Genomic DNA, 19,876 nt, shown 5'->3' on the forward strand with positions numbered 1-19,876 from the left:
TGCTGCTTGGCCTGCTGTGTTCATCCAGCCCTGCACCTTGTTGTCTCAGGTTTTCCCTTTAAATCGGTATTCTTGTAAATTGTCCTGGTGCGTGTAAGTTGAAAAGCTTCAACAAATTGTGTCTTTTTTCAGCAATACTCAAGGTCTGTATCACCAAATGAGTACTTTTAACAAAGCAAAACAAACCTATTCTTGTCTTCTAACGTAAGCTGTATTATTGATGAAATGCACAAAGGGACGTTCAGTTTATAGAATTGAGGCTTAATGGAACCTATTCACTAGCAATGAACATGTTGGGCCAAATGTCTTGTTTGTGTGTTGCATGTTCCATGTAATTTGATGGTGTGGGTATTATTGATGGCACTGTGCTGAAAGTCTCTTGCAACTCCGGAATGACAGTCAATGATTGTTCTACATTTCATCTCTAATATATAAAAATGGAGTGTGTGTACCTAACACAAAGGTAGCAGCTATTATTGATCTGTGCATCAGGGACTCGACACCAGCTTTATACTAATGTTTAACATAATCATAAAATACCAGGAAACATGGCCACAATTAGAATCAGTTTACAAATTTCTTGAGTCCCTGGTTTCAATGAAGGAAATGCTGGTAAATGGTCAAGACAACCTGTACAGAGACCTAACAAGTTAGCAGTTGCCAGAGGTACTTATTTACCAAGTCATCTGCAGACTGATTATAATTGTGCTGGATCTTATGGCTCGTTCAAAATTTAACCTCAGGACTTGCTACAGTCTGGTTACTTGCTTCCTGCTTGGAGCTGATTGTTTTTACAACATTCAGTCAGGTGGAACTCTCTCACATTACACAGTCTGTCTGATGGGGTTGCCTGTATGTGCAGTCATGTTCAATCAAACTGTCATCTATAGATACCTCCTGCTTTCCTTCTTTTGGCTATGTTTTTCACACTTACACTTCAACTTACTCCATTTTTCAATCTCTCCACCACTGTTTCTGTATGATACCAGCTGTTTACAGGAAAGTAAGATTCCAGGTTGAAATCTGGGTTGTTAAATCATATTTGGTTCATTCTTCATATTTTTAAAAATTCATTTACGGGATGTGGGCATCACTGGCTAGGCAAGCATTTATTGCCCATCCCTAAGCGCCCAGAGACCAGTTAAGAGTCAACCACATTGCTATGGGTATGGAGTCACATGTAGGCCAGACCAGTAAAGGATGGCAGTTTCCTTCCCTAAAGGGTATTAATCAGCTAGATTTTTTATGGCAATTGATACATGGTTGCCATTATGCCAGCTCTCTCTTCCAAATTTTTATTGAATGAAGATTTCACTATCTGCAATGATGGGCTTTAAAACCATGTCCCCACAGCACTGGCTTGGAGTTCCAATTCAGTGACATTTCTCGTATACCAGCACCACCTCTGAATGAAGCACAACCACACTGTACTGCAGATTTCATTTCTAAAATAAAACAGAAATGTTTTATGCAAAGGAAAAAAAATCAAAAGAACCAATCTATTTACATGTTTGAAAGATTTCTCAATACATATTATAAATATGATCATATTTACCTTCGCACCATCACTTTACAAGAGAGAGTTCCCTTCTCAACACATACATACATGTTCTGAGGAAGGGTAACTGGACCGGAAACATTAACTCTGCTTTCTCTCCACAGATGCTGCCAGACCTGTTGAGCTTTTCCAGCAATTTCTGTTTTTGCGTAGATTTGACTTACCTGTCTTTTTTACAGGACCTGGTCTTGAAAGTTTGGTAGCTTTTTCCTTAATTTCTCACACAACTGACTTTTTATGACTTCCGGGTATGGACTGACCACACTAATACACTAACACCAAGGTAACCCGCTTCCTAACAGTCCTAAATTAACTCCTTTCTTCAGGGGAAACTGTATCACGCATCGAACTTTCATAGGACCTCCATTCGGAACTAAAACAAAAGCTTTCCATGAATATTTTGTTTACTTGTAAAACCCTCCCAATGTAAAGAGGTTTTCATTATCAGTCAAGGGGGTCCTTCGTTCTTATCGTCTTAAAAAAAATTTGGATCCTGAAATATTGTCTAGTTAATCCTTCAAACCTCTCATGCACGCAGTCCAAACTCACAAGTCACCAGTTCAAATTCCAAACTCTAAAATAAATTGTATGTGTATTTTGTATTTATCCTTACATCAGACAGGAGTCTTGAGCCACTTTACTGTGTTACAGGTACTAATCTATATAAATTTTTTCTTTACTGATTCATGGGATGTGGGCATCGCTGGCTAAGCCAGCATTTATTGCCCATCCCTAATTGCCCAGAGGGCAGTTAAGAGTCAACCACATTGCTGTGGGTCTGGAGTCACATGTAGGCCGGGCCAGGTAAGGATGGCAGTTTCCTTACCTGAAGGACATTAGGGAATCCAGGTGGTTTTTTTCCCAACAATCGGCAATGGATTCATGGTCATCAATAGACCCTTAAGTCCAGATTTTTTTTAATTATTGAATTCAAACTCCACCATCTGCCATGACAGGTTTCAAATCCAGGTCCCCAGAACATTACCTGGGTCTCTGGATTAACAATCCAGTGGCAATACCACTTGGCCATTGCCTCCCCATGTTTATATTTATATTTATTGATGTTGTTTGAAGGTTAAATGACACCTGTATGTGTAAACTTGCTGCAGAGTAATGAGGACCTCACCAATAGTGTTGGTGCTGCATCCTGTGTTGCAGTTTCATCTTTAAGTTGCTTATTTTAAAACAATATTCAATTAAAGTATCACATTTTTTTGCAAAGCAAGATTTATAATGCAGACTGAATGACATCAGAGCCCCTTGCTTGAACAATCTAACACATTCTGACATTGCTTCACCAGTACACTGTATTTAAATTTGGCTGTCTTTGTCCATTTATTGCAAACTCCTATTTATAGGGCAATCACATCTGCTTACAGAACAACAAGAATTGCACTACAACAATAATTAATCAGCAACATAGTACTTAAAGACATTGCAAGGCTGTGAAATGCAATACATCAATCAAAATTCTAGCTAAATTATCCTTTCCTACTTCTTGCTTGACATTGGTAGTTCTGTGTTTTAAGTTATTTTGGGATACCTTGTTATGCAAATGATGTGGAGGTGCCGGTGTTGGACTGGGTGGACAAGCTCAGAAATCACACAACACCAAGTTATAGTCCAACAGGTTTATTGGAAAACACAAGCTTTCGGAGCCTCACTCCTTCATCAGGTGTTAGTGAGGGAGGTAGTAGCATACAGATATTTTGTAAGTAAAAGATCAAAGGGACACACCACTGATGAGGATGTACTAAACAAACTTAAGATGCTGTTAAATCTTTAATCAGATAGCAGGTTTTAATTGATTAATATGTAGATGTAAATCCCTGAATTCCTTTGAAGTCACTGCCCTGAGAGAACTAAAGGTTTTATCAGTGTAAAAAAGAGGCGACGTTTTAGGTCAGACAATGCACGTTAGGTGTGAGGCCTTATTTAGAATCTGTTTGTGTTTTGGTTTGGAGTCAGACTGGTTTTATTTATAAAGTAAGAATTTATAAAACACCACATTGACTGAATGCCTATAAATTGTGTGCTTTTTGAACAAAATAGAATGCAGATAAACAAGGCCTCACACCTAACGTGCATTGTCTGACCTATAATGTCACCTTTTCTTTACACTGATAAAACCTGTAACTCTCTCAGGAATTCGGGGATTTACATATCTATATTAATCAATTGAAACCTTCTAACTGATTAAAGATTTAACAGCATCGTAGGTTTGTTTAATACATTCTTATCAGTGTTGTGACCCTTTGATCTTTTACTTATAAATTCTATGTCGGATGCTACCTGTTTCACTCACACCTGAAGGAGTAAGGCTGTGAACACTTGTGTTTTCAAATAAACCTGTTGGACTGTAAACTGTTGTCATGTGATTTCAGACCTTGTTATGCAAGTGATGTTGAAGATGTAAGCTGCTGTTTCTAACCTGTTTCCCAGGAAAGGTAAACCTTGAAATTTTGGCTGATAAAATTCACAGCAAGAGATGGATCACTCGCAATGTTGATTTTATAAAAACGCTGCATATGGATGGCATCAATTTGGAAGTGAGGCACGTGATTAACAATGAATCTGTACTTTTACAATGAACTAACCAGAATGGTTAGGGATAATGTACAAGTGTTCCACAAAGAAGTACCAGGATCCCAGGTAAAAGCCTTTTACTAAGAAGAACAAGACATTTTGTGTTTCTATATTTAATTATAAAGACGTGATTATAAACAAAGATTGAGGCATTTTCTCAGCCTTCGGAGTTACTCAATCTTATTGATGTACTACTTCTACCTTAACACTTTAATTTCTTACTTAATTAAATCTGTCTAGTTTTCATGGCCTAGGGACATTCTTTAAGTTGAAGGCCTGGATTCCTTTTCCGTTCTAATAGCCAAGAGACTTCTACAAACTCTCACAATTTGGAATTTCTAAAAACCAATCGAAACTCTCCTAGTGAGTGTGATTCCCGCACAATGAACAGTCTACTCTTTCTGCCAGGATAAAAGTGTTATTCTGAACTGAAATCTAACTCTTCTGAGCTGAACAGAACTCAGGCCACATTTGGCCCCTGACCATGTGTTTTTCTGTGTATCATAAAACTCAGTATTGTAAATGCTCCATCAGTTAACTCCGGAGGTTTTTAATTGGGCATTTATGTTAACTCTCATGCTCTCTTGAAAATTATATATCTAGTTTACTCTTTCAAAATAGCTTGCTAACCTGTTAAAAAATCACTTCCACAGAACTAAAAGCAAAATTCTGCTTTATCTCTGCCTTAAAAAGCAAATTCCCAAATGATATAGTGTACGCTTTTATCTTGACTATTTGGAAGGAAAAAATGGAAAGGTATCCAAAAGAGGCAATTTAATCTTCTTTCAAAATTTGTCATCAGCACTATATCTGTTTGCATTGTCAATAATAACATATTTACATTAAAAATACAATGACTTTTATAATAACCATATTCTACACAAGTAATTTTGCTCACACATTTGCTTTTATTTTATTTAAAACACCTACGTTCCTATAGGCCTTTTTGATATTTAGATCTCAAAATTTGATAGAGACAAAATTTTTTCAGTTCGTCTTTCTCCACAATTGAATATTTCTCTTGACAAAACAAAATCATCCTTTCAAAAACATAACCGAGTGGCTGTTTGCTCCCCATCTTAATTTTCTGTCACAACACTGCACTGACACTGATGTCATTGGTATCCGCAGCCAGTTGAAATGGTTTCTCACAACTAAGTTCAGCTATTCATACTATTCATGAAGATAAGTTCTATCATAGTTTTCAAAGTCTAATGCCATCTTTCCAATGCACTGTGAGATTGTGATAAGCACAAGAGCTAAATTGCTTACTTCCAAAACTATACATTATTTTTTTGAAAATTTCTGATGTAACATTTGATCCTCGGTCTGATTGCATTTCTTTAGGCAACCCATATCTTGTAAAAAGTAGTAAGATGAACCTTTCCACTGCTTTTTTTTTTGGGTAATTTCTCCAGAGACATTGCTTCCGGCATAATTATGAAAAGGTATTGATTCTCACTTATGGTAATGGTTCAGCACAGTCTATTGAGGCCATGCTAAACAGTTCTTTGAAAGCCAGTATTAGAATTAAAGGTTTAATTGAAGATTGGAGTTTCCTCACTACTTGACCTGGTTGGCATGTCTGTTAAAATTTCCCCACAACCCTTAATCTAAAGAAATTTTACACTTTTAGCCTGAATTTTCCTAGAAAAACTACCTGTCCTGCCATTGAAATTGTGTGAGCCACGCATAAAATGTTAAGATAATAATCAGATGGATCTACTACCTGGTGGATTACTGCTATTCCTCATTGGCTGGTATTATTGATCTGATTCCATTTCTAAGCATATTGAATTTAACCCTGATAAATGTGAAGCGATACACTTTGGAAGAACTAACAAGACAAGGGAGTATTCAATGAATAGCAGGGCACTAGGAAGTTCAGAGGAACAGAGGGATCTTGGGAGCTTGTCCACAGATCCCTGAAGGTGGCAGGACAGGTTAATAGGGTAGTTAAGAATGTAGACAGGGTGCTTGCCTTCATCAATTGAGGCATAGATTATAAGAACAGGAAGGTCATGTTGCAGCTGTACATGACTTTAGTTATGCCAGAACTGCAGTACTATGTGCAGTTCTGGTCACCACACTATAGAAAATATGTGATTATACTGAAGGGGACTCAGAGGAGATTCCCCAGGATGTTGCCTGGATGGAGCATTTCAGCGATGAAGACAGGCTGGATAAGCTCAAGTTGTTTTCTTTAGAGAAGGTTGAGGCAGGGGGTGTTCCTGATAGAGGTGTATATGGTTATGAGGAGGGGCATAGACAGGATGAATAGAAAGCAGCTGTTCCCCTTAGTTGAAGGGTCAATAACAGAGAGGCATAATTTCAAGGTGAAAGCCAGTAGATTTGAGGAAAAGACATTTTACCCAGAGAGTGGTGGGAATCTGGAATGTCTCAGAGGGTGGTTGAGGGCATCCAAGTACTTGGATGAGCACTTACAATGTCTTAACATTCAAGGCATGGGCTAAGTGCTGGAAAATGGGACTATTTTAGATTTAGAATAGTTTTTGTCAGTGCAGACTCAATCGGCCAAAGGGCCTCTTCTGTACTGTGTGGTTCTATGATTCTATGGAACCACCCTAAGTTCACATTCCAAGAAATGTGGCATGGTGGCTCTGTGGTTAGCATGGCTGCGTCACAGCACCTGGGACCTGGGTTCGATTCCACCCTAGGGCGACTGTCTGTGTGGAGTTTGCACATTCTCCCCGTGTCTGTGTGGGTTTCCTCTGGGTGCTATGGTTTCCTCCCACGGTCCAAAGACATGCAGGCTAAGTGAATTGGCCATGCTAAATTGCCTGTGGTGTTCATGGATGTGTAGATTAAGTGGGTTATAGAGGGATGGGTCTGAGTGGGATGCTCTGAGGGTTGGTGTGGACCTTTTGGGCTGAAGGGCCTGTTTCCGCACTGTAGGATTCTATGAAATCACTTTTATAAATACTGCTTAGGTCAAACATAGGTTTGAGGCTAATTTAACTTTAAATTATATTCTGGTCCTCAGGTTACATTTAACGTGCCCTGGTCTCCTAATTGCGTGGATGCCCAATGCTATGATTTTGTGGAACTCGCAAAAGCCTGTGACTTCTTAATAGTGAAATCTTTTGATGTGCAGAGCCAGATGTGGGATGAATGCTCCCTATGATAAAGTGTTTTCAGGTATGTGCAACACAAGCATGTAGTTCAAGACCTACCTGATCTATATCATTCTTAATCTAATACAGTTATCTCTTTACACCTTTAGGTCTTTCTGCTTATATTAAGCTCGGCATTGATTCCAGAAAGCTGGTATTGGGAATTCCATGGTTTGGTTATGACTATCTCTGTGAGCAGTTCTTTGAGGTAAGGAAAAGTGGTTAATTTGTATTTTATAAGAAATGAGAGTGAAATAAGTTTATTCAAAACACATCCCACTGGTACATTAACTGTCCAATCAGAGCATCTAATTATATTTGAGTATCCTCAGTTCATTCACTTTCAAAACCCTTACAATTTGTTTAATTAATATTATTAATACCTTCCCCTCTATTTTTACTTTCCATTAACTTCCATTTGTGAGCACTGATTATTGTCTGGGTTTATGTTCACCAAAACACTTAGTCTTTTGTTTTTTTGAAGGTTTTCTTCAACTGCTCCTTCCAGACGGTAAACGGAAGCTTCTCAAATCATTTCTCAAAGTACATCTGTTTGCAGAGAAAATGAGCGGAGGATCTAAAGTAGACGTCTCAATCCTTTGAGCCTCTTCCACTATTCCATTAGATAGTTAATGATCTGAATTCCTCGGTTCAGTAACTCTTAATGATCTTGCTGAACAAGAACAATGTTCAGTTTTGGTTTTGAGATTTTAAGTCATTTCTTTTCTGTCAAATTTCTGCCATAGCCTATGCACTTGGAGGTCAGTCAGGCTGCTACCATGTAGGAACATAGGAAATAGGTGCAGGAGTAGGCAAATCACAGAGAGGTGTGAGAGAAACAGTGTTATAGTAGGGGATTTCAACTTTAACTGGTATTAAAATTAACTGGTATCACCTTAGTATGAAAGGATTAGACCGGGTGTATCCAGGAGAGTTGCCAGCATGTAGATAATCCTACGAGAGACGGGCAGTGCCAGACCAGGGATTTCAGCTGGATGTTGAGGTTCTAGAACACGTTAGGATTAATAAGGAGGAGATATTACATGTTTTAGTGGCTATAAAGGTACATAAATTCCCAGGGCCTGATGAGATGTATCCCAGGCTGCTATGGGAGATAAGAGAGGAGATTGCTGGGCCCGGGTGGAGATATTTAATATTTTGCTGGCCACAGACAAAGTGCCAGATGACTGGAGGAAAGCTAATGTGGTTTCTTTGTTCAAGGAATGCTGCAGGGATAGGCCAGATTATTACAGACCAGTTAATCTAATGTCAGTGGTAGGGAAATTGTTAGAAAAAATTCTGAAGGTCAGGATTAATTAACACTTGGTAAGGCAGAGATAGATCAGGGATAATCAGCATGGCTTTGTTAGACAGAGGTCCTGTCTGACTAATTTAGTCTGGTCTTTTGAAAAGGTGCCTAAATGAAGGTAGTGCAGTTGCAGTGGTTTACATGAACTTCAGTAAGGCCTTTGACAGGATCCCACATGGAAGGCTGATCCAAAAAGGTAAGAGCCCATAGGACCCAAGGAAGAATGGCAAACTGGATCCAAAATTGGCTTACAAATAGGAGGCAAAGGTTGATAGTGGAGGAATGTTTTTGTGATCGGAAGCCTGTGACCAGCAGTGTATCATAGGGATTGGTGTTAGGACACTTTGTGTTTGTTATGTACATTAACAACTTGGACATGAATATAGAAGGCATAATTAGTAAGTTTGCACATGGCATGAAAATTAAGAGTGTTGTTGATAGGGAGGAGGATGGTCTCAGGCTACAGTCTGATGTTGATCAGCTGGTGAATTGGACAGAGCAATGGCAGATGGAATTTAATTCCATTAAGTGCGAGGCAGTGCATTTTGGGAGGAAAAATAAGGGAAGGTTTACACAACAAATGGTCGGTCCCTAAGGAGTACTGAGGAACAAAGGGACCTTGGTGTTTAAGTCCATAAATCCCTCACGGTGTCAGGGTGATGAAGAAGGCACACAGGATACTGGCTTTCTGGGGTGTAGAATATTGAAGCAAACAAGTCTTGTTACAATTTTACAAAGCTTTGGTTAGGCCACAGATGGAATAGTGTGTGTAGTACTGGTCACTACACTATTAGAAAGACATGATTGTACTGAAGAGGGTGCAGAGGAGAAACACCAGGATGTTGCCTGGGATGAAAAGTCTCAGTTATGAGGAGAGACTGGATAGGCTGGGTTTGTTTTCACTGGAGCAGAGGATGCCAGATTTAGCGTGGTGGTGGAGGGTCTGATTGAGGTATATGCAATTCTGAGAGTCATAGAGAGAGTAGATCATGAGAATCTCTTCCCGTGGCAGACATTTCTAAGACTGAATGGCGTGAGTTTAAAGTGAGGAGTAAGTCTTTAGAGCAGATCTGAGAAAAACCATTTTCATGCAGAGGGTGGTAGAAATATGGAAGGTACTGCCTGAGAGGGTCGTGGAGGCAGGTACTCAACATTTAAGAAGCATCAGTAGCCCAGGGCATAGTGGGCTATGGGCAAAGTGCATGTAAATGGGATTAGTGTAGTCTGGTGTTTGCTGGTCAGCATAGACATGGTGGGCTGAAGGGCCTGTTTCTTGGCTGTATACCTCTGACTCTCTCAGTAGACCATTCAGCACCTTCAGTCTGCTGCACCATTCAACTACATTATAGCTGATCTTCTACCTCAGCACCATTTTTCTGTATTGTTTCCCTTTTCCCTGATTTTAGCATTTAAAACTTTCTCAGTCTCTGACTTTGACAAACTCAGTGATTAATTTTCCATTGTTCTGTGAGGTAGAAAATTCCAAAGATTCACTAGCCTCTGAGACATGGAATTCCAGCTTATCTCAGTCTTAAATAGATTATCTTTTATTCTGTCACAGCCCTTTTATAGTTTGCAAAGTAACCATGCTCACAAATTCTCTTTTGTCTTCCTTTTTGTATTTTACAGCCTGGTAGATGTAATTTGGAAGAACATCCCTTCAGAGGTGCTCTGTGCAGTTCTCAAAATGCGAAGGTGGTCCCATACAAAGACGTTATACAGCAGCTACCCAAGTCTATTACTGGCAGGTACTGGGATGATAACCACAAAGCCCCATATTATGCCTACAAGGTAAGGTTGACAAACTTCAGGAAAAAAAAACATGCAGTTGTGCAAAGATTGGTGGCAAGTCAGAAGATAGTACAAATATTTAAAAAAAGCAAAAAATAATTAAAAGACTAATAAGGAAGTAAAATGAGAATATGAGGGAAAACATGGCTAGAAATATAGGAGCAGGTGGTGAGATCTTCTGTTGATATTTCAGAAAGAAAGGGAAAGGGAGTGTTGGTCCAGGAGAACACATGTATGGGCAAATGTATAGAGGATTGGCTGACTGGTAGAAGGTGAAGGGACAGGTACTGTTGAGGAGACAGAGAGCCTGCAGAAGGACTTGGACAGGCTAGGAGAGTGGGCAAAGAAGTGGCAGATGGAATACAATATGGGAAAGTGTGAGGTTGTGCACTTTGGTAGGAAGAAGAGAGGTGTAGACTATTTTCTAAATGGAGAAAGACTTTGGAAATTTAAAGGACTTGGGAGTCGTAGTTCAAGTTTCTCTTAGAGTTAATATGCAGGTCCAGTTAATTTCAGCATTAATTTCAAGAGGGCTAGAATACAAGAGTCAAGATGTACTGCTGAGGCTGTTTAAGGCTGTGGTCAGACTGCATTTGATAGTGAGCTGTTTTGGGCATCGTATCTAAGGACAGATGTGCTGACATTGGAGGGGGCCCAGAGGAAGTTTAGAAGAATGATGCTGGGGATGAATGGAGGGCTGTGACTAGTGACGTTCCTCAGGGATCAGTGTTGGGACCTGATTTGGAAGAAAATGTAACTGGTTTGATTAGTAAGTTTGCGGATGACACAAAGGTTAGTGGAATTGCGGATAGCGATAAGGACCATCAGAGGATAGAGCAAGATATAGATCGGTTGGTGACTTAGGCAGAGAGATGGCAGATGGACTTTAATCTGGAAAAATGTGAAGTAATGCATTTCGGAAGGTCTAATCCAGATGGAAAATATACAGTAAATGACAGAACCCTTAACAGTACTGATCGGCAGAGGAATCTGGGCGTACAGGTACACAGGTCACTGAAAGTGGCAACGCAGGTAGAGAAGGTAGTCAACAAGGCATATGGCATGCTTGCCTTCATCGGCCGGGGCACTGAGTTTAAACATTGGCAAGTAATATTGCAGTTTTGTAGAACCTTAGTTCGGCCTTAGTGGAATATTAGTGGAATTTGGAATATTGTGTTCAATTTTGATCGCCACACTACCAGAAGGATGTGGTGGCTTTGGAGAGGGTACAGAAAAGATTTACCAGGATGTTGCCTGGTATGGAGGGCATTAGCTATGAGGAGAGGTTAGAGAAACTTGAAACAAAAACAAAGTTGCTGGAAAAGCCCAGCAGGTCTGGCAGCATCTGTGAAGGGAAAGATAGAGTTAACGTTGCGGGTCCGGTAACCCTTCCTCAGAACTGTTCTGAGGAAAGGTCACCAGACCCGAAATGTTAACTCTGTATTTTCCTTCACAGATGCTGCTAGACCTGCTGGGCTTTTCCAGCAACTTTGTTTTTGTACCTAATTTACAGCATCTGCAGTTCTTTCGGTTTTTATTCAGAGAAACTTGGGTTGTTCTCTCTGGAACAATGGAAGTTGAGGGACAACCTGATAGAGGTCTAGAAGATTATGAAGGGCATGGACAGAGTGGACAGTAAGATGCTTTTTCCCCAGGGTGGAAGAGTTAGTTACTAGGGAGCATAGGTTTAAGATGCGAGGGGCAAGGAATAAAGGTGATGTACGAGGCAAGTTTTTTACATAGAGGGTGGTGGGTGCCTGGAACTTGCTGCTGGGGAAGGTTGTGGAAGCAGATACTTTTAAAGGGCATCTTGATAAATATATGAATAGGATGGGAATAGAGGGATACGGTCCCCAGAAGGGTAGGGGGTTTTAGTTGTGACAGGCAGCATGTCGGTACAGGCCTGGAGGGCCGAAGGGCCTGTTCCTGTCCTGTAATTTTCTTTATTCTTTGTTCTTTATGAAGGGTTTGTCATATGAGGAATGGTTGAGGACTCCGGGTCTGTACTGGAGGCAGTTTAGAAGGTTGAGGGGGATCTGACTGAACTTACAGAATACTGAGGGGCATGTGGACTGGAGAAGATATTTCCACTAGTAGGAGAGACTTGGACCCGAGAACATAGCCTCAGAGTGAAGGGTTGATCCTTTAGAACTGAGATGAAGAGGAATTTCTTCAGCCAGAGGATGGTGACTCTGTGAAACTCATTGTTGCAAAGTCATTGAGTGTATTTAAAACAGAGATAGATAGGTTCCTGATTAGTAAGGGATTCAAGGATTATGGGGACTAGGCAGGAGAATGGGGTTAAGAAACATTACAGTCATAATTGAATTGCGGAGCAGACTGGATGGGCTGAATGGCCTAATTCTGACTCTATATCTTATGGTCTTACAGGAATAAGGAGATGGCAAATGAATCAAACAAATATTTTGTATTAGTTTTCACTGTAGTGGTTACAAGTAACATCCCAGAAATAGCTATAAATCAGGAAATCAGAAGAGAGGGAGAAAAAGTGCAGATGTGCCAAGTAAATTATTGGAACTGCAGGCTGATAAGGACCCAGGTCTCTGAGGGACTTCATCCTAGGGTCTTGAAAGGAGTGAAAGTTGATGTATTGGTTTTGATTTTCCAAAATTCCCCTGATTTGAGGAAACAACAGAAGGGTCTAGGCCCAAAACGTCAGCCTTTCTGCTCCTATGATGCTGCTTGGCCTGCTGTGTTCATCCACCTCTGCACCTTGTTGTCTCAGATTCTCCAGCATCTGCAGTTCCTACTATCTCTAGTTCAGTTAAATTAACATTTGTCACAGTGAAGATGTTAGAAGCTGTTGTTAACTACATTATAGCAAGGCACTAAGAGAAGTTAAAGGTAATCATACAGTGTAATTGTGTTCTTTGAAAGGGGAACTATTAGATGTAGAGTATCAAGATTTCCGGAAGGCATATAATAAGATGCAATACCACAGGTAATTGCAGAAAGAAAGAGGTTAAGGTGTAGGGAGTCACAAATTGGCATGGACAAAAGGTTGAGAGCTAGTAGAGAACAGACAGTGGGCATAAATGAACCAGTTTCTGCTTGGCCTTAGTGCTAGGACCTCAACTTATTGCAAATTAAATAAATGACTTGGATGAAGGAGACAAACGCCAGATTTGCTGATGATACAATAATTATAGGAAAGTAAATTGTGAAAAGAATGTATGGAAACCATTAAGAGTCACAGTTAGTTTAAGTGAATGGGCAAAGGTCTGGCAAATGGAGTTTAATATGGGAAAATGTGAAATTGTCCATTTTAGTAGAAAGAGTAAAAAAGCTCATTATCAAAGTGATAAGAAGTTGCAGAGCTCTGAGAAGCAGAATGACCTGTCTGTCCCAGTGCAGAAATTGTAAAAGGTTAGTATGCTGTTCTGCAAATAATCAGGAAAGCTAATGGATTGTTACAGTTTATTGTGAGGGGAATCTAATACAGAATTGGGAGGTTATGCTTCATTTACACAAAGCATTGGTGATATCATATCCGGAGTACTTGGAATAGTATTGGTCCCCTTATTTAAGGAAATATCTAAATACTTTGGAGGCAGTTCACAGAAAGGTTACTAAATTACTATCTGGATTGGATGGGTTATGCTTAAGCTTGTACCCACCTAGGGAATTCAGAAGGGTTGGAGGGGACTTGATTGAAACATAAGGTGTCTTGACAGAGTGCATATGGGTAGGACGTTGACTCATGGGAGAACCTAAAACCAGGGGACTCTGTTTAAAAATAAGTGATCATACGTTTAAGATAAAAATTAGGAGAATGTTCTTCTCACAAATGATCATGACTTTTTGGAACCCTCTTCCTCGAAAGGTGAAGGTTTTTGAGCCAGATATCGATCCTTGATAAGAAAGGGAGTGAAAAGTTATCAGGGATTAGTGGGAATGTTGGATTATCAGATCAGCCAAGACTTTGTTTAATGGCAGACCAGGTTTGAGGGGCTGAGTGGCCTAATCCTCTTAGTTTTATGTTGATATATTCATATCAGTCAAAGCACAGTAGACACTGGACATTGTAATATTCTTTGTAAAATGCGACCATTTCACTGTTTCACATTTCACTGTTTTCGGTACACATAGTTCAACAGTGTTAAGAACATTCAATTTGTACAGTAGAATGTGTATATTTGGAAATTTGATTAGAAAATGGGAGTTGATAAGCAAAGCAACAAAACATGGTACACACTTATTTGAATAAAAAGTGTATAAGCAGTTGCAAATATTGTTTTAGAGTGATTTTAAAATGTTTTCTTTTCAAACTCTATATCATTGGCAATAAAGTAATCTTATTAACAGAGAGTACAAAGTTAAAATCACCACAGTCTTACCAGACTATAGAGTTTCTCTTGCATTAGACAAAGTGAAACAACTGGTGGTGGTTAAATCTGAGGGTCAGCATGCCCCAGGTGAAGGGAGAGATTGAGAAGGAGAAGTCTTCATGGGAGCTTCAGCCAGTACGTGAATTGAACCCACGCTGTTGGCATCACTCTGCATCTCAAACCAGCTGTCCAACCCACAACTCAGAATGTCACTTCAGGCTAACATTCTTGGTCTTTAAACATGTGCCTTGCATTCATAAACTGCATAACATCTAGGTGAATTTAATGAATTTGCTGTGATATATAGTGAACTGGAAATTGCTTTCAACCCTGCTCCATTAAAATAACTTAGGAAATGAAGTATTTAAAAAATTCCTTTCAGATGTGTAGTTAAGTGGCAAAAAAACAATTTTGCTTATCTTCCCAAAAGATTTGCTTGGCTGCTTTCCAAAGTTATTTGAGTTTCTGTATTCAGCAGGTAGATCACCAGTCAATTAAACTGCTGATTACATTTTGGAAAAAAACTTATGGGTTCCATTCAAAATTTGCAAAACACCCTTTTTAATGCACATTGTTTTAAATCACTATCTTCCACTACATCATACATTCTATCAATCTAAATTTAAATTGTCAACATGAGATGTGAAGTTATCTACTTTTGAAGAAAAAATAAAAACAATTACTTTTTGACTGGTAAGAGACTAGGAAATGTTTACTTTCAGAAAGAACCTGGTGCACTTGTAAGTCAATCATAAAAAATTAGTAGATAAGGTAAAGCAGTCAATTAGGAAGAAAAGTTCTACACTACTTTTTCATATTTTGAAATTCATATATAAAGAATTGTTAAGATCATTGCATAGAGCATTGGTAACGGCAATACAGTTACTAAGAGATTTCAATATCAGAGTAAGCAATCCTTCCCACAATTTTATAGGGCACTGGGGAGGCTGTGCTTAAATTTCTCTGCACAGTTTTCATCTGCTTCCCTTATGCCTGCTGTAGTTACTTGACAGGGAATTTTGACGAATGAGAAATGATTCAATTTAAACCTTTAAATTCTTGGCAGCTAGACAGGTAAGATTCTGAGAAAACACTGCCATTGGCAAAGGAATGTAGAACAACAAACAAGGGTAGGGCTTATTAAAATTAATGGTAGGGCCTTGGGTAGTGTTGTAGAACAGAGAGACCGAAGGATGCTGGTTCATAATTCTTTAAAGTTTACATCACATACTGACAGAATGGTTAACAAGGCTTTTGGCATACTTGCCTTCATTGCTCAGTCCTTTGAGTATAGGAGTTGGGACTTTATGTTAAGGTTGTACAGGTCATTGGTGAGGCCTCTTCTGGAATACTGTGTCCAGTTCTGGTCACCCTGTTATTGGAAGGATATTATCAAGCTGGAGAGGGTTCAGAGGAAATTTACCAGGATGTTGCCTGGTATGGAAGATTTGAATTATAAGGAAAGGCTGGATAGGCTAGGACTTTTTTCACTGGGGTGTAGGAGGTTGAGAGGTGACCTAATAGAAGTTTATAAAATAATGAGAGATATAGATAGAATTGATGGTAGTTGTCATTGCCTTAAGATAGGGAATTTCAAGACTAAGGGGACACATTTTTAAGGTGAGAGGAGAGAGATTTAAAAAAGACATAAGAGGCAAATGTTTTGCACAGAGGGTGGTTCATGTGTGGAATGAACTTCCTGATGAAGTAGTGGATGCAGATGCAATTACAACATTTAAAAGACATTTGGATGGATATTTGAATAGGAAATGTTTGGAGGTTTATGGGCCGGGGCAGGCAGGTAGGATTAGTTTAGTTTGGGATTATGTTCGGCATGGACTGGTTGGACTGAAGGGTCTGTTTCCATGCTGTATGACTCTATGACTCTATAACACAGGACACAATATTGAATAAAGTCTGGGCTTTGTAGGAATGAGTTGAGGAGAAATTTCTCCAATCAAAAGGCTGTGAATCATTTGAATTCTCTTCTTCAAGAGCTAAACGTTTTCAATTGTTGAATACATTTAAGACAGAGTCCAATAGATTATTGGGAGTCAAGGTAATTGATGGAAATGGGGATAGTGTCGGAAGGTGGATCTGAGGTTAAAGGTCAAGCACAGTCTACTTAAATAGCAAAGTAAGTTCACAGGGCCAAGTGATCTTCTCCAGCTCCTATTTCATACTTTCCTGTTCACTTTCAAAGTTTGATTGGTTAAACTGCAAAACAATCAACTCGATGAAACTTTGTGACTTTACAAGGGAAATCTCCATCCTACAGTTATGTTCTTGAATCAATAATCCAGAGGATATGAACTCAAATTCCACCTAAACCTGTCTTTTAATGCAGGTAATGTATGTTAGATGGTACTGTTTAAGATGTTCAGCATTGTCTCTAGAGCTATATATTGACCTAAAAGCACCTCCCATCTGGGTAACTCTCTTTGGCTTTTATGGCAGGAAGATGATAAGTACCATGAGGTTTGGTATGATGACCCAGAGAGCATTTCACTAAAATCATCTATCTTGAAGAAACTAAAACTCCGTGGCATCAGTGTGTCATCAGGAAATAATCTAAACTACAGTACGAATCCATTAGCAGCAATGCAAACTGAAGAAATGTGGAATGCTCTCTGCCCGTTTTGAGGAAAAGGACAAGTTTGATTGTGTTAGTATTCACATGAACAGATTAGTTTTGCTTGTTAATGCAGCAGAGTGTAAGCTAGTTTCCAAAATAGACCATTTACCCAAAATATTTCTGTAATAATGAACTTCTGGAATGGAAAGCAAATCTACTGATTTGATGTGCAAAACAAGGTCTGGTCACTTCAAGCAACATATTAAATTGTTTACATGAGCTCAAAAATCTCAATCAGCTATTTCAATGCTTTATAACATAACCAGGCAAGACCTAGAATCCCAAGAACAATTCTGTTTTCCTGTTGGGTAATAATTGAATCTGATAGACACATGTATGTTCTTACTTTAATGCATGTTTAATTCTTAATTGTTTTCAAGAAGGACATAGATATATTTCTTAGGGCTAGAGGAATCAAAGAGTATGGGGTGAAAGTGGGAACAGGGGACTGAGTTAAATAATCAGCCGTGATCATATTGAATGGCAGAACAGGCTCAAAGGGCGAAATGGCCTATCCTTTCTCTTATATTCTATGTTTCTAATTCATATTTTACCTAATTTTGATTTGCATTATCACTTCAGCTATTAGCAATCTCCTCCATTTCAGTCTGTGAAGAGTTCAGTGAGTAGTGCTTTCTTTTTGCTGGTTGTCTTTTAAAGTAAGAGTATTAAGCACTGGAACAATTTGATGTTTAAATTCTGAGCCACTGAACAATTGTGTACTCCTAAAAAGAAATTTGTCCACGTCCATGACTATGTATTATTTTACAAAGTAAAAATAAAAGGCTGATTTCAATATAACTGTTTGATTGTGGTGAACGAGGAAAGTGAAGTTTGGGGAAACATAAAGCAAGTTGGAATAGAAGTCCCATGTGTTAAACTTATGGAACATGTTGGCATTAATTAATCACCTTCCCTCCCCCCTCAGCATTCTGTGCTTCTAAGAAAACAACCCGAGCTTATCCAGCTTTTCTTCAAAGCTGAACTGCTCCATCCTGGGCAACATCCTGGTGAATCTCCTCCGTAGCCCCTCCAGTGAAATCACATCTTTCTTACAGTATGGTGACCAGAATTGCAAAACCAAACCTGGATTCCGCAAATTAACAAATAAAGCCGTTGAATGACTAATAACTGCGTGGTTTATATCAACAACTTGGTTTCATTCAGTCAAACTTGGGGAAACATTCACAACACTTGACTGGAGTACAAAGAGGTAATTTGGTTATAAAACTGGACTAAAAGAAAGAACTGCGGATGTTGGAAATCTGAGACAAAAACGGAAACTGCTGGACTGTCTCAGCAGGTCTAACAAAATAGACCCATTCTAAACAAGTGTCACTGGACTTGAAATGTTGACCCTGCTTTCTCTCCACAGGTGCTACCTGACCTGCTGAGTTTCTGCAGCAATTTCTTTTTTTGTGTTAGTGAAACATCTGGTTATGTGTGAACTTGCCAAAGCAAAAGTGACTTATTTGGGCTACACTGTAGGACAAGGTCAACTAACACCCAATATAGACAATTAACCTAACATATTTCTGTAATGATTGAGCTTCTGTGAATGGAAAGAAAATGTACTGATTTGATGTGCAAAACAAAATCTGGTCACTTCAATTTCAGATTGTCCAGGACAAAAAGTGAAATTATTGGATATGTTGGCAGGAGTGGATTTCATCAGAAGTTTATATTAAGCTTGATCATTATCCTGGCTCCTTTGACAAATTTATTACAGAAAGGCAAAAAAGTTGAAGAGACTTGGGAATGTCACAGTGCCTTTTACAACTGGGAAACTATGCTGATGATCTCACTGATTTCATCAACTCTGAATTGCAGGGAGTCATTCAAACTGACTGTTGATGCAAGTGACAGTTTTAGGCATTGGTGCAGCTCTGCTTCAATATAGAACAGTACAGCACAGGAACAGGTCTTTGGCCCACCATGTCTGTGCCGATCATGATGCCATTCTAAACCAATCATATCTGCCTGCACATGATCCATATCCCTCTATTCTCAGCCAGTCATGCATCTGTCTAAATGCCTCTTAAACGTTGCTATTGTATCTGTTTCTACCACCTTTCCTGGCAGGATTCCAGGCACCTACCACTCTCTGTGTGAAAAACTTTCCTTGCACATCTCCTTTTAACTTTACCCTTTTCAACTTAATCCTGTACCCCCTAGTGTTTAACATTTCCACCCTGGGTAAAAAACTCTGACTATCCACGCCTCATAATTTTATATATTTCTATCAGGGCACTTCTCAGCCTGTGCCACTCTAGTAAAAACAATCCAAGTTTTCCAACCTCTCTTTATACCTAATACACTCCAAACCAGGCAACATCCTGGAAAACCTCTGTGGCACTGACTCCAAAGCTCCACATCCTTCCTATAATGTGGCGACTAGAACTGCACACAATACTCCAAACAACAACAACAACAACAAAAACAAAGTTGCTGGAAAAGCTCAGCAGGTCTGGCAGCATCTGTGGAGGAGAAAACAGAGTTAACGTTTCGGGTCCG

General features: G+C 39.3%; 1 protein-coding gene and 1 pseudogene across 1 annotated transcript in view; both read left to right on the forward strand.

Annotated features, from left to right (window-relative positions):
• The first annotated feature begins 4,086 nt into the window (after positions 1–4,086).
• LOC125484262 lies at positions 4,087–17,370 on the forward strand (annotated as a pseudogene).
• A 59-nt stretch (positions 17,371–17,429) lies between these two features.
• LOC109922336 (di-N-acetylchitobiase-like) overlaps positions 17,430–19,876 on the forward strand; it is a 20,087-nt gene continuing 17,640 nt past the window's right edge. The window contains exon 1 of the mRNA XM_048601560.1: positions 17,430–17,441. Coding sequence (XP_048457517.1) covers positions 17,430–17,441 — 12 coding nt within the window. The remainder of the gene's footprint in view (positions 17,442–19,876) is intronic.

The sequence above is a fragment of the Rhincodon typus genome, chromosome 10, assembly GCF_021869965.1.
Source record: "Rhincodon typus isolate 14 chromosome 10, sRhiTyp1.1, whole genome shotgun sequence".
Lineage (NCBI taxonomy): Eukaryota > Metazoa > Chordata > Chondrichthyes > Orectolobiformes > Rhincodontidae > Rhincodon > Rhincodon typus.